Raw genomic sequence first — 23,827 nt, forward strand, 5'->3', positions numbered from 1 at the left:
ACCCAGCCATCTGGGAGCTATGTTCTTTAACTCCCTACATGACATAGCACAAGCTCAAGGGACATGAGAGCCACATCAGAGAGGTACAGGAGCTGCCCTGACTTAAAAGCTTCATGCTCCACAACGGCCAATGTCTCTAATATCAACTCCATAGGCACAGGTTCAGGATCCTTATTCCCACAGGGGACATGCCAGTTCTAAGAGCAGCAGTACTCAGGCAAACCTAAACACAGCCAACTCATAAAGATTTTATAATCCTCTCAATTCTGATGTGATTTACTAATCAGAGGTCAATTTTATCTAGTAATACAGTTGATACAATCTTATCTGGTTTCCAGGGCAACAGAGCAAAGGATTTAACTGAAAGTCATATGCTCTTTACCATTAATTCGTGATGTTCAGTTGTATACTATACTAGGTAAAATCACACCAAGATGCCTATCTCTATCTTAACTTCCTGGCTAGTGTCTTCACCTGACTATTCACCATGGTGTGTCTGTAAAGTAGAATATGTTTTTGGTGATAGTGGGGATTAAACCCAGGCCCTCACTCATGCTAGGCAAACATTCTACCACTGACTTATGCCAAGAGTCCAAAAGTGCATCTTGTTGACTACCCCTTCCAAATCTGCTTTCTCACCCAATGTCTTCCCCATCCTAGTTACTATATCAACAGTAATTCAAAAACCTTGAAGTTTACAAGGCACTCAAAGAACTCAACAGCAAACAACAAATTAAAAAAATTTTTTAAACAGGCAAATGATCTGAATAAACATTCCTCAGTATAAGATATACAAATGGCCAACTATAGGAAAAAACTTCCAACATCACTAATCATCAGGGAAATGCAAATCAAAACCAAAATGATACAGCATAGTGGCTAATGCCTATAGCCACAGCTACTTGGGAAGTTGAAGCAGAAAGATTGCAAGTCTGGGGTCAGTCACGGTTAACACAGAAAGACCCTGTATCAAAAAAAAGTAAAAGGGCTTGGAGCTACAGCTCCATGAAAGAGCACTTGTCTAGCATACACAAAGCCTTGGGTTTGATCCCCAGCACCACAAACAAAACAAAATAAAAACACCAAAATGAGATATCATCTCACCCCAGTTTGCTGGCTTTTATCAAAAAGATAAAATATTCTGGTGAGGATATATAAAAAGGAAAACTCATATACTGTTAGTGAGAGTGTAAATTAGTATAGCTGTCACGGAAAATAGTAAACAATAAAACAAACTACAATATGATACAGCAATTCCACTACAGAGGATATGTCCAAAGGAAATGGAATCAATGTATCAAAGAGACACCTCAAGAGCCAAGATCAACCAAGGTGTCTATCCATGATGAATGTATAAAGAAAATGTGGTGCAGAATATTATTCAACCACAAAAAATGATGAAATCTTATCATTTAAGGCAACATGGATTGAACTGGAAAATATTTTGCTAAATGAAATAAGCCCATTACAGAAGGACAAATACAATATGGTCTCCTTCATATGTGGATGCCAAAATAGTTGATTTCATAAGTAGAGAGTATAGTAGTGATTCCTAGAGCTTAGGAAGAAGGGGAAGATGGAGGGAGAATAAAAGGAGGTTGGATAACAGGTGCAAAAATGGTTAGACAGTAAAAATTCGTTCTAATATTCTACTGCACAGTTGGATTAGTATAATTCACAATAATTTATCATATTTTTTATAAAGAACTAGAAGAGAGAAGTTTGAAGCTTACCAATACACAAAAAATGATAAATGATTAAGGAGAGGGAAATGCTAATTACCCTGATTTGATCATTGCACACTGCGTACACGTATTATCATACTGAATTCCATACACACATACAATTACTGTCCACTAAAAAGACTCTAGGAGCCATGCTTGACTTCTTTTCCTCTCAAAATCCAATCGATCAGTCCATTTTGTTAACTCTCTTCTTTGAAAATGCATCCCTGTGGTAGGCAGCCTCTAAGATGGCTTCCAGTGATCAACTCTTCCTGTTGTTTCATCCTTGTGTAATGTCCTCTCCTTGAGTGGGAACAACAGACTGCCTTGTTTCTAACGAACAGCAGAAATATGATGCCACTTCTGCGATTAAATTTAAAAACACTGGGGCTTCTACGTAGGATGTTCTTTCCATTTCTCTCTGACTGCTGGATCTGGGCAGGCCAGCTGCACATGTCAAGAGGTAGTCTTATGGAAAGGCCCACATAAGTGAGTGTGGCAGTGAATCCTTCCCAAGTCAAGCCCTGAATGACTGCATCGCAGCTGTAGGCTTGTGAGAGATTGTGAGCAAGAAACACCCAGCTATATAGCACTTGAATTGCTAACCCACAGAAACTGTGAGTTAACGTCTACTGTCTTAAGCTAAATTTGGGATAACCTGTTCTACAATCATAGATTACTACAAACTCAACTTTTACAACTTGTATCACTAGCAGGCCAGTTGGGCTTCTATCACCTACCCCAGCAACTAACTATATACAGTAGCTTCTTGTAATTCCTGTGGGATTAGCAGCACCTGCTGCAGCAGCTGCCTCACCCTCTTCCTTTGGCCTTCACAGCAACCAGAGTCCAAAAGGCTGCACGAGGGTCAACATGCAGGCATCTGTCCTTGATATAGGCAGGCACCTAGCCCAGCAAGGTGTGTCAGAACCTGTAGGGGGAGAGGGGTGTCCTCACGGTGGTGGAGGGGGTAGCAACATGGTGTGGGGTGTTGGAGACAAAGTGGGATAAGGAGAAAGTTTACTGGGGGCAGGTAGAATGGAAGCAATGAAAACTTAGTTACATACAATGAAACTGATCAACTAAGTAACTATATTAAGAAAAAAAGATACAAATACAGAAAGGGAAAAAACTTGAATGCAACCTGTTGTGTTGGATTGGAATCAGTGGTATGGTGTATACACACAAAATCATCACAGACACACCTTGGAGATGTTGGGGGTTCAGTTCTAGACCACAGCAATAAAACAATACTGCAATAAAGAGACTTAAGCAAAATTTTTTTTTATTTCCTAGTGCATATAAAAGTTATGCTTACACTATACTGTAATCTGTCTCTCTTTGCCTTCTGTCTGCCTCATTTTCTTTCTTTCTTTTTTTTTTTTCTTTTGTGGTGCTAGGGATTGAACCCAGTGCCTCCCATATACACATATTCTACCACTGAGCTACTCTCTTAAGTCTGATGATTTCTTAAAATAAGACAATAATAAGTCAGGCATGGTGGGACATGCCTATAATTCCATTGACCTGGAAGGCTAAGGCAGGAAGATGAGGATCACAAGTTTGAGGCCAGCCTCAGCAACTTAGTGAAGTCCAAACTACTTAGCAAGACCCTGTCTCAAAATAAAAAATAAAAAGGGCTGAAGATGTAACACAGAAGTAAAGTGCCTCTGGGTTAAACCCCAGTACAAAAATAAATAAATAAATAAATACACACAACAATAAAGTATGCCATATTGATTGACTCTTTTATGAAAGATTTCTCTGTAGCATGCAATGCTCTTTTACCCTCAGTAGAACATCTTTTAAATTTGGAGTCAGTCCTCTCAAATACTGTTGCTGCTGTTTTACTAAGCTGATGTAATATCCTAAATCCTTTATTGTCATTTCAACAATGTTCACAACATCTTTACCGGAAGAGATTCCATTTCATCTATAAGAAGCAGCTTCTCATCTCATTAAAATTTACTTTTTTCTCTTTGTTTTTGAGATGGGGCTTACTAATTTGCCCAGGATAGCCTCAAATTCATAATCCCTGCTTCAACCTTCCAAGTAGCTGGGATTACAGGCATGTGCCATTGCCCGAGCTTCTTATTCATTTAAAGTTTTATCATGAGATTATAGTAATTTAGTCACATCTTCAGGCTTCACTGTAATTCTAATTCCCTTCCTATTTCCACCACATTTTCAGTTACTTCCTCCACTGAAATCTTGACCCATTCAAAGTCATTCATGAGGGATGGAATCAACTTCTTCCAAACTCCTGTTAATGTTGTAATCCCTGAATCACAAATGCTCTTAATAGCATTTAGAATGGTGAATCCTTTCCAGAAGGTTTTCAATTTACCCAAATCCATCAAAGAAACCACTACCTATGGGAGCTATAGCCTTACAAAATATATTTCTTAAATAGTAAGATGTGAAAGTCAAAATTACTCCTTGATCCAAGAGCTGCAGAAGGGATGCTGTGTTAGTCGGCATGAAAACAAAGTTAATTTAATTGGACATCAGAGCTCTTTGATGACTAAGTGCATTATCAATGAGTAGTAATAATTTGAAAGGAATCATTCTTTTTAAAAAGCAGTCTCAACAGTGGGCTTAAAATATTCAGTAAACCATAATGTAAACTGATATTCTATTAGGCTTTCTTGTTGCATTTATAGATCATAAGAGTAGATTATAGGGGCCGTGGCTGTGTCTGTAGCTCAGTGGTGGAGCGCTGGGTTCGATCCTCAGCACCACATAAAATTAAATAAAAAAGATATTGTGTCCACACACAACCAAATTAAAAAAAAAAAAAAAAAAAAAAAAAAAAAAAAACAGAGTAGATTTTAGTATAATTCTTAAGGGCCCTATGATTTTCAGAACAATTTAAAGTTACCAGATGAATTAGCACCTAACAAGAAAGTCAGCTTATATTTTGAGACTTTTAAGCCAGGCACTGATTTCTCCTCTCTGCCTATGAAAATCCTAGATGGCGTCTTCTTCCAATAGGAAGCTGTTCTGTTTATGTTGAAAATCTGTTGGGCAGTGTAGTCACCTTCATCTTTATCTCAGCTGGATCTTTTGGATAACTTGCAGCAGACGCTCCATCAGCACGTGCTGCTTCACCTTGTGCTTTATGTTATGGAGATGCTTCTTTTATTAAACTCATGAACAAACCTCTGCTAGCTTCCAACTTTTCTTCTGTAGCTTCCTCACCACTCTCAGCCTTCAAAGAATTTAAGAAAGCTGGGATATTTCTCTGGATTAGGCTTTGGCTTAAGGGAATGTTGTAGCAGGTTTGATCTTCTATCCAGACTACTCAATCTTTCCCCCTATCAGCAAGAAGGCTGTTTTGCTTTATTTTCATTTATGTGTTCACTAGAGAGGCACTTTAAATTTCCTTCAAAAACCTTTTTGTAGCTCAGTGCAGTGGTGCAAGCCTGTAATCTCAGCGACTTGGAAGGCTGAGACAGGAGGATTGCAAGTTCAAAATCACGCTTAGCAACTTAGTGAGTCCCTAAACAACTCAGCGACTCTGCCTCAAAATAAAATATTAAAAAAGGGCTGGGGGTGTGACTCAGTGGCTGAGTGCCCCTGGGTTCAATCCCCAGTACTGGAAAAAAAAAAAAAATTCACAATTTTTTCTTTGTATTCACAACTTGGCTTACTGGCCCAAAAGGCCTATCTCAGCTACACATGCTTTTCTCATTCAGCTCAATCACTTCTTGCTTTTGATTTAAAGTGAGAGTAGTGGGGCTCTTCCTTTCACTTGAACAGTTAGCAGCCATTGTAGGGTTACTAACTAAACTAATTTCAATAAGTAATGTCTCAGGAAAGAGGGAAGACTGAAGAGAGGGAGAAAGACGGGGAAATGGTCCCTTGATGGAGCAGTCAGAACACACAATACTTGCCCAGCAAGGTATCAGATGCCTGTCCCAGGGAGCTGGGAGGCTGAGACAGGAGGATCACAAGTGTGAGGCCAGTCACAACAACTTAGCAATACCCTGATTCCAAAACAACAAAAAACACCCCAAAGGTCATGAAAACCAAATACTTGTTGATAAAGCTTGCCAACTTATATGAGTAAGATTTGTGGCACCCCAAAACAACTACAACAGTAACATCAAAGGTCACTGATCACGGATCACCATAACACACATAATGAAAATATTATGTATTGCAAGAATTACCAAAATGTGAAAAAGACACAAGAAAGGAGCACATGCTGTTGGAAAAATGGTGCCAACAGACTGGGTGGGCGCAGGGTTGCCAACAAAACTTCAATGTGTAAAAAAAATGAAGTATCTGAGAAGTGCAGTGAATGAAAGCACAGTAAGACAAGGTAACCATGTACATACATTTTTCTTGCTTGTCCTCAGGGGGTTTGGGAGCCCTGAAATCCCAAGAGCAATGAGCATACCTTGCATTCAGATCTTAAGTTTTTAAATACCATTCTCCATTTAAAAAAATAAGCAAGTAAGGAAGCAAGCAAGCAAAAACTGGTCTCCCTGGAGAAAAGGCCGAGACAGGGAAACTGTTAAGATGAACCTGGAACATCTTGAGTCAGAAAGCAAGAAAATGCTCCTGGAATGATGGAGACATTTCAAAAAACCCCAAATGCAGTAGAAATGGGCTCCCACTTAGTCAAGCTAAGAGCAATTTGAGCAACAAAAAAACTAACTATAGTAATGGATTATAACCCACTGATTAAAGTAGGCATTGATATTGAATAAATAATAGATTAAAAGTTTGATAACCAATGGGATATATAACCTTGACATATCTCCTCATGAAATGCTAATAAATTACAAAGGGACAATGACTTAACTTTAGAATGGAGAAACCTGGCAGACATCTCTTAAGTAATAGAAGCTTTCATTAATAACGAAACCATCAAAATTAAGAGCTACTTTATAGAAAGTAACAAGAAAACCACGGCATTGTTTCTGTGACATTCCTGTCAAGCACCCAGTCTGAACCTAGTCATAATGAAACATTCAATAAACCCAGAGGATCATTCTACACACAACTTTAATGTCATTTTCAAAAGTGTGAAGGTCATAAAAACCAAGGAAAAGCTGAGGATCCACTCCAGTGTGAAGGAAACTAAAGAAATACAAGATGCCATGAAAGGTATGAAATCTTGCTATGGACATTGCTGTGACAAAAGATGAAACTTGAATGGGGTCTAAAGATTAGGGAATAGCAGTTGAAGGAGTTCAGAACATGCTACCTTAAAATGTGCTGCTGTGGATATTGACTATTTCAAGTTAAAGGCACTTGAAAATTAGCAGGTACAAGAATACTTTGATCTTCCTTCTGTTTCTTAAAAGCAGGAGATGAAATCGTTATGTGAAAGATGTCGTCCCTATACCAAAAGGAGAGCACTGCTCTTCACCAAGGAGGGAAGGTCGAGGTGGAGGGAAATACATACAAATAAACTCATTAACCTAGTATATTCCATCATCTCATTTAGAGAAAACCTACAAAACTTAAACTGAGCAAGAAATATACTACTTTTGGTAACTCTGAAATAAATATTTGTTTTCAGAGTTCTGTTGAAATATTTATTAATATTAATTACATCACTGATATTATGATAAAATTATGTAATAAGCTCTAAATTATGATTTCCAACCTATTTTAATGCACCTGTGAATTTCATTAAAATATTCACTGAACTGAGAACTTGGGACTTAATGGGTTAAACTAATCCTTATCTTCCTTGCCATTTCTTCGCCCAATTCTTCTGGACGACTCTAGCCCAAGTCAGTATGTCTTGTCACATTTTCAAAATATATACTACTCTCTGTCCAATGCAGTTACTGCAGTCTGGATCTTGATGTCTCCCAAAAGTCTAGGTGGTGTTAAAGGCTTGGTCCCCAGGATGGCACTAATGGGAAGTGGTAGAACCTTCTAGAGGTGGGGCCTGGGGGGAAATGAGACTTGGATGTAGAATAAAGAGAGAGACGAAATGGCCAGGAGCAACTGAGATGCAGAACATGCTCAGGAATAACTAATCCTTCAGTAAAAGGAGGGAAATGTGCAAGTACAGGGAAAACTGGCAAGAAATTGTGTAACTCCACCCTGGTTCTGTCTCTAGTCCAGCCCCCAGACCAGCCTGCTATAAAATATTAACATCCCAACACCAAGGGGTTGCTGTCTTTCCCCTCTGGAGATAGTCCACAAACACCCCAAAGGCATCTCTCTGGAAATTGCCCTCACCTTCCCTTGAATATGTATCTACTATCCTAAATAAACCTGTCTGTGCCTTAAAAAAAAGAGAGGTGGAACCTACTACGAGGGCTTTAAGTCACCTTCAAAGTGATAGGGGGACTCCAACCCCTTCCTCATCCTTTCTTTTGCTTCCTCCCCATGAGGTGAGTGGTTTGCTTTGTCAATGTACTCTCATGACATCGTGCTTCCTCATCACAGGTCCAAAGTCATGGGGCCAACTGGTCATGGACTGGAACCTCCAAAACTGTGAGCCCAAATAAACCTTTTCCCTTTTTAAGTTACTTATCTCTGGTATTTTGTTATAGTGATAGAAAGCTTACTAGTACATCGGAATATAAGTATTAAACATTAAGTGTATCATTTAGTCCTAATTTTCTTATAAGGGCTCTTGTGTCATGCAAAAATTTTATTAAATAGGGCTGGGGGTGTAGCTCATTGGTACAGTGCTTGTCTAGAAGGTATGTGATACCAGATTTAATACCCAACAAACAAAAAAAAGCCAAAAGGTTTGTATGCTTTTCTCCTATTAATCTGAATTTATGTCCCTTGAATGCTCAGGCCAGTTGAAAAGTTCTAAGAGGAGAGATGCAAAATTTTGCCTCCCCTACATGGCATATTATTGTTAATCTCCTCATACTGATGGTTAAATGTGGTTATATATGAGAATATCCTTCTTTGTAGAAATTACACACTAAAGTATTAGGAGTGATGAGATCATTTTGGCAATTTACTTTGAAATGATTCAAATATTTGTAATGGCTCTGAAAATCTGAGATTGTTCTTAAAAATCTGGGATTTTTCTTAGAAAAACAAAGGTAGGGCTGGGGTTGTGGCTCAGTGGTAGAGCCCTTGCCTAGCATGTGTGGGGCACTGGGTTTGATTCTCAGCACCACATATAAATAAATGAATAAAATAAAGGTCTACCGACATCTAAAAAATATTTTTAAAAAATTTTTTTAAAAGTAAATTAAATCACATCCTAACTACCTTACCTTCCAACGAACTTTAGAAAAAAAGCCAAGGTGTTTACCATGGCTTATGAGATCTACATGATCTGGCCCAGTTGCTTCTCCTACCTCATTTATTAACATCTTCCCTGCACCCATTACACTCCAGTCAAACTGACCACATTGCTGTTCTTTTAACAGACTGAGCTATACACCTCAACCATACAGGTTTTTGTACCTGTGGTTCCCTTTGCTGGGAATTCTTGTAATCCCTTTTCTAGGTCTTTCCTATAATGTCACTTCCTTAAAGAAGCCTTCCCTAACCCTGTATTCCTTACATTTATTTTTTAATAGCGTATTTTATTTATTCATTGTATGTGGTACTGAGGATCGAGCCCAGAGCCTCACAAGTGCAAGGCAAGTGCTCTACCACTGAGCCACAATCCCAGCTCCTTACATTTATTGTTACCTCAAATGTACCACATATATTGTTTTCTACCTCCTCCCATGAGAGTTAAATACCTTGTTTTACTCAATATTGTACCTCAGTGCCTACAATAGTGGTTAAGTAATCAGTAAATATTAAATGAATAAAGATAAGTTGCAATTACATTATGCTGTGTGTACAATAGTATATAGTCATCTAATTAAAGATAAATCAATCAAACATCAAATTTATTTATGGATTAAAGGTAAGAATTCACAAATTAAGAATTCTATAATGTATCACACTGGTGGGGGTATGAGAAACAACTGAGCCTCTCTAATACCACTTTTTCTTACACTCACCACAAACATATAAGCTTCCCATACAAATAAGGGTCATCAAAGGTTCTCAGCCCTTAGGAAGCTCCTCTCTACAAAGAAATTTAGCTTTGTATCCTCAATTGCCCTCAGGTACCTGCTAGAGTGATCTTATCTTCTAACACTCAGCTTTTTTTTTTCATGAGAACTTACATGTGATCATATAAAAGGATTTGCTGGGATGAACCGTGCTATATCTTTCCAGGATTTTTCCTATAATTCTAACTGTGCTTCATTTCACATAATTTAAATCAGAACTCCTAACCCCATCTCTCAAAATGTTGACCATGAGCATCAGGGTTAGATGAGCATACTGAAGGAGACAAATGTCATTCTGAACAAGACAGTCCACATGACTTCCATATCCTCCCAGGATCAACTCCACTCAAGGAACAATCAAATAAACAAAAACTAGGATGACACCTCAGCTCCTAGAGCCTGTGTTCCACTTTGAGAGTGTGATCTGACAGTTCTCCTCACATACTGATGCCCCCTAAGAGGTAAAGTTCTAAATCTAAAACCACAGCTCCCCAGACCTTAACAGAACTGCAGATTATTATTTCTCATTTAAAACAGCCCCAAATCAAGTCCCAAATGTAGCACAAGGAAGCTAATCAGTGTTGCCTTCTCAAGTTAAGAACTAATTAACTTTAAGTTACCAATGCTCCCAGATGGGTGTGGTGGCATATGCCTGTAATCACAGCAGCTCAGAAAGCTAAGGCAGGAGGAGGACAAGTTCAAGACCAGCCTCAGCAACTTAGGGAGGCCTAAAGCGACTTAGTGAGACTCTGTCTCAAAATAAAAAATAAAAAGGGCTGGGGATGTGGGGATGTGGGATGTGGCTCAGTGGTTAAGCACCCCTGGGTTCAATCTCTAGTAGTCCCCACCAAAAAAAGATACTAATGTTCTCAATTCATCCAAATAGTAGGCCAGTTTGAAAACTAGTTATAGGTGAAATCTTACAGATATCGTTTGCTCAGCCTACACAGTATTTTTGAAACTCTTTTGTCCAATCAAGTAGACTATTTCAGTAAAAAATTCACTTCCTCAGTTGCATTAGCTATATTTTAAAGTGCTCTGGGCCACATGAAGTTAGTGTTTACCCTACTGGACAGTTCAGATATAGAACACAGATACAGAGACAGCTCAGATATAGTCACTGTGGAAAGGTCTGTTAGATATGATGTATTTAAATTTTTGAATACTTTTAAAAAATTAACATTGAGAAAACAAGAACGCTCACAATGAAATAAAAATTTCCACCTTTAGAAAAATCATCATCTGGAAACTGCTAGTGGAATTCTTACTATTGGAATGAGAAGAGCTGAACAGGGCTGCTGTCCTCTGATGCAGTGTACTTGTGCTTTTTCAGCTCACTGTGGTCTTCACTACTCCCTTTTGTCTTGTATTTTGACATGAACTTGGAGAGGCTGCCTTTGCTAAATTAAGCAGTGACCCTTAGGCCTGAAGATGTCCTATGGGTAACTAAAAGCAGAAAAAAGTGTGGCATCTCTGTCTTCATTTTGTATTTGTCTCCTTTATCACCTAAGTTTTGGGATGGGTCCCTACTTAGTTCTGCATGTAAACATGTTAATCTTTTAAGGAGTACTCATCTAAAAACTAGTAATGCAAGGTTTATTAGCTCTAAATTTAGCTAATCTATTTCCCCTCCCTTCAAGACTTAGCATCCTGTTTCAGACCCCTGGAGTGGTACCTAGAAGACTTCAGTCACTGTCCTACACATTCTAAGAAATCACCCCATGATGAAACTGCCCCCTCTAAGCAGAAGCAATCATCTCATGGGATTCGAACTGTCTCCTTTCAGGATCACAGATCTGATAAACTCTGAGCAGCAAGTGGAAATTGGACCCCTCAAACAATAAGAGATTCTCCAGAGTCACCTCATAGAATGAGAACCAAAAGAAGGATCAATCAGAGCACAATTTGACCAAGACGGCTTGATTATATATATATACCTCTCACACCCTGCCTCAATTCTTCCTCCATTTAAAACTAAAGTTCCTATGAGCACCTCTAAGACAGGACTGAGATGCTGAATCTCTGCCTTCCTAATGTGGTCACTGACTAAAGTTCTTTTCCTGCTTTCACCACTACCTTTGGTTTGGTTTGGGGGTTAGTGGCTAGGCCAGGTTTGCTGAACCCCTGGAGCCTAGTACCCTAGTAACAATATCTGCACTTCACTCACTTATGTCACATGCCTGGGTTTCTAAGTAGAATGGGACTATTTCTGCTGATTAAGTTAAACTAAAATAAAATACCAGAGCCCCTCTGATATACTTATTTCTAGTTTTTTGGTGAGATTTTTCTAGACCAATTAGAAAGCATCTCCAAAGCTCAACTGTATATCAACCATATAGATTTATTTCAGCAATCTACAAAATAGGTAAGTACTTTGCTTTGAAATAGTTCATTCAATAACAGCATTTAGAATTTCATTTAAAAAATATGCACATTATGAAAACATAGTTTATAGAGACCTAAGGAATTTTAGGGTTCTCAGTTTACAGATGAGGAAACTAGGCCTCAGAAAAATAAAAAAATTATGCAAAGGCAAACTGCTAGAGAAGATCAGAGCCAGGGTTCTTTTCACCTTTCCCTGATGGATAGGTGACACACACCACACCATTATAAACCTCAATATATAATGTGATGTTGACATGCCTCTATCAAAAGAGAGAGTTACAATCCCAGCCACTTGAGAGGCTGAGGCAGGAGGATAGCAAATTTGAGGACTGCCTGGGCAACTTAGCAAGACTCTGCCTCAAAAAATTAAATAGGGGATGAAAACCAGTGATAGCACACTTGCCTGGGAAGCAAAAAAGAGAAGAAAGAAGGGGGTGGGGGGAGAGAAGAAAAAAGGAAGGAAGGAAGGAAGGAAGGAAGGAAGGAAGGAAGGAAGGAAGGGAGGGAGAGGGGGAGGGAGGGAGGGAGGGAGGGAGGGAGGGAAAGAGCCTGTTTCCTCCTGTTGTATTTGGGCAGAGTTTTCTAATTGCTTCAACCAATGGAATACAGAAGTGATACTGGATGATCCAAGACTAACAAAAGGTACTATGGCTTTTGCCTAGCTTGCTCTTCCTCAGAGTACTTGCCTAAGGAAGCCTAGGCAACATAAAGGTGTCTAGTTCACAGCCCCAAGTATGCTTCCAACTGATAGCCAGCATTAAATGCCAGGCATGAGGTGAAACACTCTTTAGATGATTCCAGTTGAGGTTCCAGACACTTGAGAGTCAAGACAAATCATCCTTGCTTGGTCTTGTCTCAACTCCTCACCAACAAAAATGAGAGAAATAATTGTTGTTTTAAGTCACTAAACTTCAGGGTAACTTGTTACACAATCATTGTATCTGGGGCAGAGTCTTTCACAAGATCACTGACTGCCTTATAAATATTCAATAAATATTTGTGTAATGAAATACTGCCAAGTCAAATAAAATAAAATGGTGACTTAGCTTACCATTCAGGAGGCACCATGCTTCCATCTACATCCCAGAATGTGTTTTTGCCATTCATTTCAGTAGTATATATAACCCATCGGTGACGGCCTGGTGGAAAGATGTGAGGAATAAAGAAAATTCTTCTTTTTTCAAAGTGTAAATGCATACTATCAAAGACGACAACCTTGTTATTAAAACATTTTTATGTGCTCTTACATCAGAGGAGTGTTAGAGGAATAAAACCATGGGTGTATTAGTGAAGGCAAGCTCTGGCAAATGTGTGGCAGGCAAGCTTTATCAACAGCCCACGGCAAGGTCCCTGAACCAAGGACTGAGACAACTCAGGGATGTGGGTGGGGATCCCACCTTCCCAAAGGGAAGAATCCTTGCTTCTCCCCAGTTCCCTGCAGAGGGCAGTAGCAGAAAGGGTTAGGAGAATGTGTTCCCAGCTGCTCACTCTATTCACTAAAGTGCTCTTCCTGAGACCAGAGCAAAAATGTATTCCATACAAATATTTTAAAACAACCATCTCTGATCCTTTTGGAAAATTATGAAATATATATAATAAGCAAACTTTATAAATGATGGCTAGGTAAGTAGAACAGTTCATGTCATCAAAACAGTGTGGCTGCATTTTTTAATTTAACACATTTAATATTTGATAGCCTAACCACAACTTACAAAACTGTTTCTATTAGGTCCTTAAATTAAGACCTGGGTTTCAATCAGGGTTTTGTTACTTACTATCAGGCAAATTTTATTAGCCTCAGTTTCTTTCTTAAAAGTGGATGGGGGGCTGGGGACATAGCTCACTGGGTACAGTGCTTGCCTCACAAGCACAGGCCTTTGGTTCAATCCCCAGCAAAGGGAAAAAAAAAAAAAAGTGGATTATTATTTCAATGTCTTAGAGTTGCTGTGAAAATTAAATATCAAACACATACACATATTTCAGCTTTGGGTGTATAAATGCTCAATAAATTGGGCACAGTAGTGCACTCATATAATCCCAGTGATTTGTGAAGCTGAGGCAGGAGGATTACAAGTTTGAGGCCAGTCTCAGGGATTTAGTGAAGCCCTGAGAAACTCAGCAAGAACATGTTTCAAAATAAAAAATAAAAAGGACTAGGGATATGATTTAGTGATAAAGTACCCTAGGTCCATGAGTTCAATCCCCAGTACCTTCCCCTACCCCTCTCCACAAAGTGTACAATAAGTAGTAATTCCCTTTACCTCTTCCTCACTGCCACAAGTTGGAAACACTGAATTAATAAGATAATGTGCAGGGCTGGAGTTGTGGCTCAGTGGTAGAGCACTTGTCTAGCATGTGTGAGGCATTGGGTTCGATTCTCAGCACCACATATAAATAAAAATAAAGGTCCATTGACAATTTAAGAAATATTACAAAAAAGTTAATCTGCAGTTAGTTTATAGGGTTTTCCTAAGCAAAAATATAATCAACAAATATTGACTAATGTTATTTATATATGATCTTGTTTATTAAAAGAAATACAGGTATCAATCACGACATATTTCCATGGGCTGGGGTTGTAACTCAGTGGGAGAGCGTTTGCCTAGTATTTGCAACACAGGGTTCGATTCTCAGCACCACATATAAATAAGTAAAATAAAGGTCCACTGTCAAGTATAAAGAAATTTTTTAAAAAGATATATTTTCATTTTAGAGAAATCAATCTTAAGGACAGTTAGCTAAGAGTAAATTATATTCTACTGAGGCAAGGAAATATGAAGGCAGATGCAGGAGACCTTGAGAAAGGTTTCATATATTAGGCAATGACAATAGAATTAGGCTACAATGATAGAGCTGGGCCTTAGTCTAACATTTTGATAGGCATCGGATACAATATATTTATCCAAATGTTAAAAGTTCATAGTGAGAACCAGCAATTCCACTTCCAGAAATTTATTTTTAGAATATTTAAATGAATATGGATGTAGTTACAAGCAAGTTCCCTGCAGCACAAAGCAGAGGCAACAGTCAAGAGTTTGAAAATATAACAGTTCTTCTATAGAGTGGAATATTGTGCTGCTGATTAAAAACAGTGCTGTGATTTTTTTAAAATAAAAAACAAAACGACAATCAGAGAAGAATGCTATAGGTACATTTAACTAATATGGAAAAATGGTCCTATTTTTTAACCAAAAATATTTCAATTTACAAATGTGCATAATAAAATCCCATAAATAAGTATAGGTTTATACATTTGTTAGTCTTAAATATCTAAGTACAAGATAAAATATTAAGAGGAATACAAGGTGGGGGACATTCATTTTTTACTTCATACACTAAATTTTAATGTTTTGCAACATATCATTTTCTTAAATTAGTAAAAATGAAGACATGTATTTTCAATGAGGAAAGAAAAAAGAGGTGAAAGAAAGTAAATTAACTTAAACTTAGTCTGAAAGAAAAAAGAGGTGAAAGAAAGTAAATTAACTTAAACTTAGTCTGTAACAGTGATGAGCAGAGAGAATATTGCTCTGGGACTCTGCCACTGTTTCTATTATTTGATTAAGTCTCTGACTAGGACACTTCTTGGACTTTGGTTTCTTCACCTTTACATCAATAGTTTTTAGATTATCTTTTACAATCTGTTTCATGTCTAAAATGGTATGGTTTCTGTATTAAAAACAGTATGGCTATACAGTATAAAAGAAGTTATTTAATTCTTATATACTAAATTGCATCCAATGTAACCACACATGGTTTACATATTCCTAAGATAAATTCTTTTTCTTTTCTTTTGGTATGGGAGATTGAACTCTGGGGCACTTAACCACTGAGTCACATCCCCAGCCCTATTTTGTATTTTTATTTAGAGACAGGGTCTCACTGAGTTACTTAGCACTTCACTTTTGCTGAGGCTGGCTTTGAACTCCTGAGCCTCCTGACTTAGCCTCCTGAGTCGCTGGAAATACAGGCATGCACCACCACTCCTGGCAAGAAATATTCTTCACTGTCAGATGATGATAGCTTAATTTCCTCACCTGAAAATAGGGGGAAATGAGGAGACTAAAGTGTCTGCCTCAAAGAAATCTTGAAGATTAAAGTAGTTAATGTATGTTATTTGTTTAGCAGAGCACCTCACTTTGGTAAACACTCAATAAATGCTAGCTCATTATTTCACATTATACATTTTTCCCTTGGATGAAGACTAATTGTTTTTTCCTATTTAATACTATTCATCTCAATCAAGAGAATCATTTTTTAGAATCTTCTTATTATTATAAAAACAACAAAAGCACATGGGAAAAAAACTCAACAATTCAAGAAGGTAATGATAATAATAATAATAATAGTGCTGCTATTTACTGAGTACATATATACCATGCATTAGGCCAGTGGTTCTCCAGAGGGCAATTTTGCCTCACAGAACATTTGGCAACGTCTGTAGATATTTTTGGTTATCACACCTATAGAGAAAAAGTGCTACTTGCACGTAGTAGGTATGTGCCAAGGATGCTTTTGCTCATTCTACACCTGGGAAAGCACCTCACTACAAAAAATTATCTGGCCATGGTGTAAGTTGAAGGTTGAGAAACCCTCCATTAGGGTAAGTTCCTCCTGTTCACTTTTCATCATTTTTTAATACAACTTTAGATGAGAAAACGGAAGCTTAGAGAAGATAATAAGTTAACCAGGTCACAAAGTTATAAAATGAAGAGACAGAATATTGAACCATCATCATGTGATTCCAAGTTTCTTGTGTTTCCTTTTGAAATGCAGTATGTACACCAAGAGTATATATTTTCTTCCTTTGAGGATACAAACGTCATTCTGCAACTGGAGAACTTTGTTATGCATACCTTTAACATCTTTGTATATAAAATTATGAGATCATTCTTTTTCAATTTTTTTAGTTATAGGTGGACACAATGCTTTTATTTATTTATTTTTTTAATTTTTATTTTTTGTGGTGCTGGGGATTGAACCCAAGGCCTTGTGCTTGTGAGGCAAGCACTCTACCAGCTGAGCTACATCCCTAGCTCCCTATTTTGTTTATTTTTAATGTGGTGCTGAGGATCAAACCCAGTGCCTCACGCATGCTAAGCAAGTGTTCTACCACTGAACCACAACCCCAGCCCAAGTATATCATTCTTAATGACACAAAAGCATTCTAAAAAGTGTGTAAATTCATCACTATCAACTGATGCACAATAATATTGCTTTTGAGATTTCCTACTAAAACCATGAGGCAATAGGTGTCTTTGTCTCACAAAAATATTTATAGAATGAATTCTTTGAAGTGCAGCGACAAAAGATAGATGCAGTATAATTTTTCACAAACATTATCAAACTTTCCTCCAAAAATACCTGAATTAATCTATTCCTATCCCTTTCCCCCACACTGAGATATGTCACATGGCAAAGTACTGCTAACTTTGGTAGGGGAAAAAAAGGTAACACTTTTTTTTTTAAGTTGCATTCTTGTAATTACAAGTGAAGATTAGCATTTTTCATACTTTTTGTTAATCATTTAGTTTTTTTCTACTCAGTTTCTGATTCTTTTCCAAGTATCTGTGAGAGCTCCTTTGTACAGTATGAAAAATAGACTCATATCAAATCCCAAACCCATCAAATTATTCATGCCAAAAATACTGCACTCACCAAAAAATTGCTTGTTGTCTTCATAATATTTGTTTCCATACTTGTCTTCCCCCACTAATGTACCAACTCTCACATCATTTGCTCTGTAAATATCCCAAAGAAAACAGACATTTTAAAGTGATCCATTGTTCAAAACACAAACCAAAATAAAGTGAGAATACCAACTTTCAGACACAAAGACTGTTACATCAATTAGGAAAATGAGAAGATGCTGGGGATGGTCACTGGTTGTATACTTCTTGCTTTTACCTCTAGGCTCTTGCCACTTAATGCTGAAGAATCCACTTTCAGGTTAAGAACTGTAGTCTAGAATCCCTGCTCATGCTGCCCCCACTGTCCCAGTATCGTGAAGACAGGATGGGAAAAGATAAACTAATGCAACTGATGTGCTCAAATTACACTAAAAATACAAATGCAACATCTTCAAATTATAGAACTTTTATCTACTATCCCTGTGCCAACAGGTTAGGAGTAAGCAAATCCTTCAGGAAGGCAGAGAGCAGAAGTATTTCATCTTTTTTCTTTTTCTCTTTTGGTACTGGGGATTTAACCTAGGGGAAATTAACCACTAAGCCACAAACACCGCGTTTTTTATTTTTTTATTTTGAGATAGGGTCTCACTAAGTTGCTGAAGCTGGTCTCGAACTTGCAACCCTCCTATCTCAGCCTCCAAAATCACTGGGATTACAAGTGTAAACCCAGTGCTCGGCTTCATCTTCTAAAATTGATACGAATGTTTCTGGGTTCTTTCATTCCACTCTGGGTCTCCAATTCGTTTTCAGGGGATGATGTGCCCGTCAGGGATGTTTGGAATAGTGAAGACCATTTTGTTTACCTCCTTCAACCTATTATCGTACAGGGAGGAAGCTGAAGGGCAGTGCAGGGAAAACACTTTCCCAAGGTCACCAAGTGAATGTCTGCTAATGCTCATTACACTCCAGGGCGCGGGGCGGGGGTGCAGCCCTATCCTCGAAGTCACAGCTCCATCTCTAGAGATGGCTTCCGTTCTGTCCTGTGGACGCCCGGGACAGACCTTGGCCCCGGGATTGCCAGGCAAAGATTGGGCCGACTGTCCTTGAGACTATCCGAGGTGACCCAAGCCTGGGTCCTTCCTCAGGGAACCAAGCAGCTCGAGTTCAGCCCTAGAGACCAAGAGCATAATTCTGGACGCCTACCTGAAGAAAACTCGTAGATAGCCACGGAGACCGCCGTGGCCGCTGACCTGCTGCAGCCCGCGTTTCAGGACCTGCAGCAACTCCATCTTCCCCGCACATCCCGCCTTCCGGGTGCACCGGGCAAAACCCACCGGGCGGAAGCGGCCACTCAGCCGCAGGGAGCCGACGCGCACAAGGTTCCGAAACTCGTGCAAGACGTATAGGTGGCTCTGAGCGTGCGCAGAGCTGCAGCTGGCTTCCTGAGGGGGCGCTGTTGGTTACTCTGGAAACCGAAAGCACCATCAACTTGGATGTTGTCAGAGGTTGCCTCTAGAAGCCGAGTGCGTGGTGGAAAGCTCGCCTACACTTTCCAATAACCGGGTTCCTCCATTTGAAATTTCAGTTTCTTCATTTAAAAATATTTGGCTCAGTGGGCTGGGGATATAGCTCACTTGGTAGGGTGCTTGCCTTCCAAGCACAAGGTCCTGGGTTCAATCCCCAGCACCGCAAAAGGGGGAAAAAATAATAATATATATATGCTCAGACTATTCCAAAAATCCCTTCTAGCACCAAGATTCTTTAGAAATGAGATAACTATTAAGGAATTCACTATTGACCACATATGAGTACACATGAAACTGAGGACATACATTGGTGATGTGTTGGCAGGGGAGTCTCGCTCTTTGCTCTCAAACTCCATTCTACCATACAATTTCTTTAAAATGTCAAGATTTATAAGATGTATGTGTTATTCTGTAATTACAAATTTTCCCAATTTTAAGACTTTTAAAAATTGAAACACAGTATTATTTCTTGAAGGACCCCAAGACTGCACTCTGAGAAAGAGTGTAATTTTATGTTAGTGATTCTTCAGTCCCCAAAGAGAAATTTCCAGTACCAGGATCAAATTTTCCTAGACTCATCAATTGTTCAAAATCATGCCATATTTGAATTTATATTGAACTGTGATTTACATGCACTTAAACTTTTTTTTACCTGAAATATTTTCAAGTGTATCTAAGAACTCTTTCAAAAAACATAACTACATCACCACTATATCGCCTTAAAAAGCTGACAGTATGGCTGGCGCACAGCGCCTTGGGAGGCTGAGCGAGGAGGATGGAGAGTTCAAAGCCACCCTCAGCAATTTAGGGAGGCCCTAAGTAACTCAGGGAGACTCAAAATCTAAAAAAAAAAAAACTCAAAAAGGGCTGGGGATGTGGCTCAGTGTTTAAGCTCCCCTGTATTCAATCCCCCCCCCCCCCCAAAAAAGTTAGCAGTAATTCCTTAGTATCATTAAATATCCTGAGGAGTGTTCAAATGTCCCTAGTTGGTCTTTTATTTTTCCTAATAGTTTCTTTTTTTTTTTTTTTTTTAGTTCATCCAAATAAGATCCACACATTGTAACTGGTTGATTTTTTAAAAAAATTTCTTTAAAACTATAGCTCTTCTTTTTATTTTTCCTTTCCTTTTTATTGTTGAAGAAATAGTTTGTTTTTCCTGTAGTTTTTCATTGCTTGGAGTTTGGCAATTGTGTATTAGTGATACTCTATCCTGTTTTTCCTGTATATTTATGCTTAGACCTAGTTGTTTGACCAGATCTGACTTCCTTCTTTTACTTTCATCCCTTCTTTTTCAGTACTGGAGATTGAACCCAGGGCCTCACATGTACTACACACTTTCTACCACTTAGTGACCCACCCCTCCAGAATTTAAGCTATCTTTGCTGTTAACTATATGTCAAAGGTGGCCTTAGCCTTTCTTCCGAAAGCATATGGTGATTTTAGCCATCCTTGATGAGCACTGCCTAAATACTTCCATTCCTTTTCATTTATTAACTGCAATTCTTCTATAAAGAGAAACCTGTCCTTAACTATTTGATTTCTGAGATGAAGTTCATATAGAAAAGGCAAGATAGATGCTTTATTCTCTCCCTTATGCAACAGTCTTAAAAATAACATTTGGGGCTGGGGTTGTGGCTCAGTGGTAGAGTGCTTGCCTGGCATGTGTGAGGCACTGGGTTTGATTCTCAGCACCACATCTAAATAAATAAAATAAAGGTCCATCGATGACTTTAAAAAAAAAGAAAGAAAGAAAATAACAATTTGGGTGCTTAGCAGTGTGCTTTGTGCATGTGTGTGGTAAAAAACAAAAAACAAAAATTTAATATCTTGCCAGACATGGTGCACGTGCCTGTAATCTCAGAGACTTGGGAGGCTCAGACAGGAGGATCACAAATTCAAGACCAGCCTCAGCAATTTAGCGAAGCCCACAGCAACTTATTGAGATCCTGTCTCAAAAACTAAAAAGTGTTGGGGATGTGGCTCAATGGTAAGGTACCCTTGTGTTCAATTCCCGGCACCAACCCAAAAAACCAAACAACCATCTTTATGTATTCGATAGTGTTAATTACATGCACATTATTGCACAACAAATCTCTAGAACTTATTCATCTTGCAAATATGAAATTTTATACCCATTAAAGTTTCCTTCCCCCCTCCCTTTATCCCTGGGGAAGCCATCATTCTACTCTTTGTTTCCAAGAGTTTGACTACTTCAGATGTTTATGTAAATTAATTCATGCAGTAGTTGTCTGTTTTGCAATTGGCTTCCTTCACAATGTCCATCCATGTTGTGTATATGACAGTGTCTTCTTTTTGAAGCCTTAATAATGTTCCATGTTATGTGTATACCAGCTTTTCTTTATCTTTCACTTGTCCATGTCCGTTTAGTGGCTTCCACTGCTTGGCTACTGTGAATAATGCTGCAGTGAACATGAGTGTGCAGATGTCACAAAGACCCCGTTTTCAGTTCTTTTGGATATATATACCCAGAAGTGGGTTTGCTGGATCATATGGTAATCTTATTTTTAATTTTAAAGGAACCTCCATAATGTTTTCCATGGTGGCCGCACCATTTTATATTTCTACCTACAATGTAATTTTTAAAAATATTTTTTATTGTAAATGGACACATGCCTTTATTTTATTTATTTATTTTTATGTGGTGCTGAGGTTGGAACCCAGTGCCTCACACATAGTAGGCAAGCCCTGTAACACTGAGCTACAGCCCCAGCCCAAGTTTCAATTTTGTTCCCATCTTCACTGACATTTTGTTATTTATATACACACGCACACACACATTTTAAATAGTGGCCATCCTGATGGGTGTAATATTTAAATGTGTGTGTGTGTGTGTGTGTGTGTGTGTGTGTGTGTGTATTTTCTTGATACAGGGGATTGAACCCAGGGGTGCTTAACCACTGAGCCACATCCCCAGCCCTTTTCCTATTTATTTGGAGACAGGGTCTCAGATGCTTAGGGCCTTGCTAAGTTGCTGAGGCTGGCTTTCAACTTTTGATCCTCCTACCTCAGACTCCTGAGCTGCTCAGCGTCAATGTGGTTTTGATTTGCATTTACCTGATGATTACCAAGGCAGAACGTCTTTTCAATGATGTAAGGTAAGGGTTCCGCTTTATTCTTGTGCATGTGAATATCTTTGAAGAGGTTGTCCTTTCCTCATTGTGTAGCCTTGGCATCCTTGTTGAAGATCATTTGATCAAATCCTTTATGGTTTATTTCTGTGCTCTCTATTCTCTTCACTTGATCTACTCATCTATCTTTAAGCCAGACCACAGTTCATTATAGCTTTGTTAAATATTTTGAAGCCAGGAAGTGAGAGGCCTCCAGTTTTTCCTTTCTTAGGACTGTCTTAGCTGTTAGGGGTATTTTGAAATTTCATATGAATTTTAGGATTTTAAACATTTTTGTAAAAAAAAAAAATTGGGGTTTTGACAGATTGCATTAAAATTTGTAGATTGCGTTTGATGGTAGACATCTTAACAATAATGTCTTCCAAACCATGAACATGGATGCTTTCCACTTATTTGTGTCTTCAATCTTTCTTTAAAACTGGGGATCAAACCCAAGGATATACTACTTTATCACTGAGCAACATTCTGAGTCCTTTTTTATTTTGAGATAAGTTGCTTAGGCTGGCCTTGAACTTGATGTTCTCCTGTCCCAGTCTCCCAAGTTGCTGGGATTACAGGTGTGTGTCACCAAGCCAGGCCTATTTCTGTCTTCTTAATATATTTCAGCAATGTTTTATAGTTTCCAATGTACAAGTCTTTTACTTCCTTTGTTAATTTTATTTTTTGATGCTATTTTAAATGTGATTGTCTTCTTTGAATTGTCATTGTTAGTACACAGAATATAACTGTTTTGTGTTTTTTATCCTGCAAATTTGCTAAATTTATTCTTTTTTCTTTTCCCCTTGGCAGTGTCAAGGATTTGTTTTAGTTAGCTTTTTCGCTGCTGTGACTAAATGATCACAACTATAGAGGAGGAAGAGTTTATTTGAGAGCTCACAGTTTCAGAGGTCTTAGTCCACAGAAGGCTGGCTCCACTCCTCATGGTTTCAGGTAAGGCTGAACATCATGGCAGGAGAGGGTGGCAGAGAGAAGCAGCTCACATCATGGTGATCAGGAAGCAGAGAGAGAGAGAGAGACTCCACTCTCCAGGTACAAAATATATACGCCATAGCCATACGCCCAATTAATGAGTTCATCCAGCCACACCCCACCTGCCTCCATTTACCACTCAATTAATCCCATCAGGGATTAATTCACTGGTTGTTAAGGCTCTTACAACCCAATCACTTCTCCTCTGAACTTTCTTGCATTGTCTCACACATGAGCTTTTGGGGGACACATCACATCCAAACAATAACAGGATCAAAACCAGGGCCTAGTACGTGCTAGGCAAACACTCTACCACTGAGCAACATCCCTTACCTTTGGTGGAACCTTAGGATTTCCTACATACAAGTTATGCTGTCATCTGAGGAACAGAAATTTTACTTCTTTTCCAGTACTGATGCTTTTCTTTCTTTT

The 23,827-nt window shown here is 38.6% G+C and overlaps 1 protein-coding gene and 1 long non-coding RNA gene across 2 annotated transcripts in view; one reads left to right on the forward strand and one right to left on the reverse strand.

The window, feature by feature from the left end:
• The window catches only part of NDUFA12 (NADH:ubiquinone oxidoreductase subunit A12), a 34,488-nt gene extending 15,376 nt beyond the window's left edge, over nt 1-19,112 (reverse strand). Inside the window, exons 1-3 of the mRNA XM_079142865.1 lie at nt 18,955-19,112; nt 17,780-17,862; nt 13,173-13,260 (exon numbers count right to left, since the gene is read on the reverse strand). Of these exons, the coding sequence (XP_078998991.1) occupies nt 13,173-13,260; nt 17,780-17,862; nt 18,955-19,040 (257 nt within the window). The 5' untranslated portion in view covers nt 19,041-19,112. The remainder of the gene's footprint in view (nt 1-13,172; nt 13,261-17,779; nt 17,863-18,954) is intronic.
• On the forward strand, nt 14,806-17,865 carry LOC306662770. Its single transcript, XR_013764226.1, has 2 exons — nt 14,806-15,541; nt 15,589-17,865. It is a non-coding gene; the product is annotated as an uncharacterized lncRNA (long non-coding RNA).
• Nucleotides 19,113-23,827: the final 4,715 nt, after the last annotated feature.

Source organism: Sciurus vulgaris, assembly GCF_902686455.1.
Source record: "Sciurus vulgaris genome assembly, chromosome: 5".
NCBI classification, from domain to species: Eukaryota; Metazoa; Chordata; class Mammalia; order Rodentia; family Sciuridae; genus Sciurus; species Sciurus vulgaris.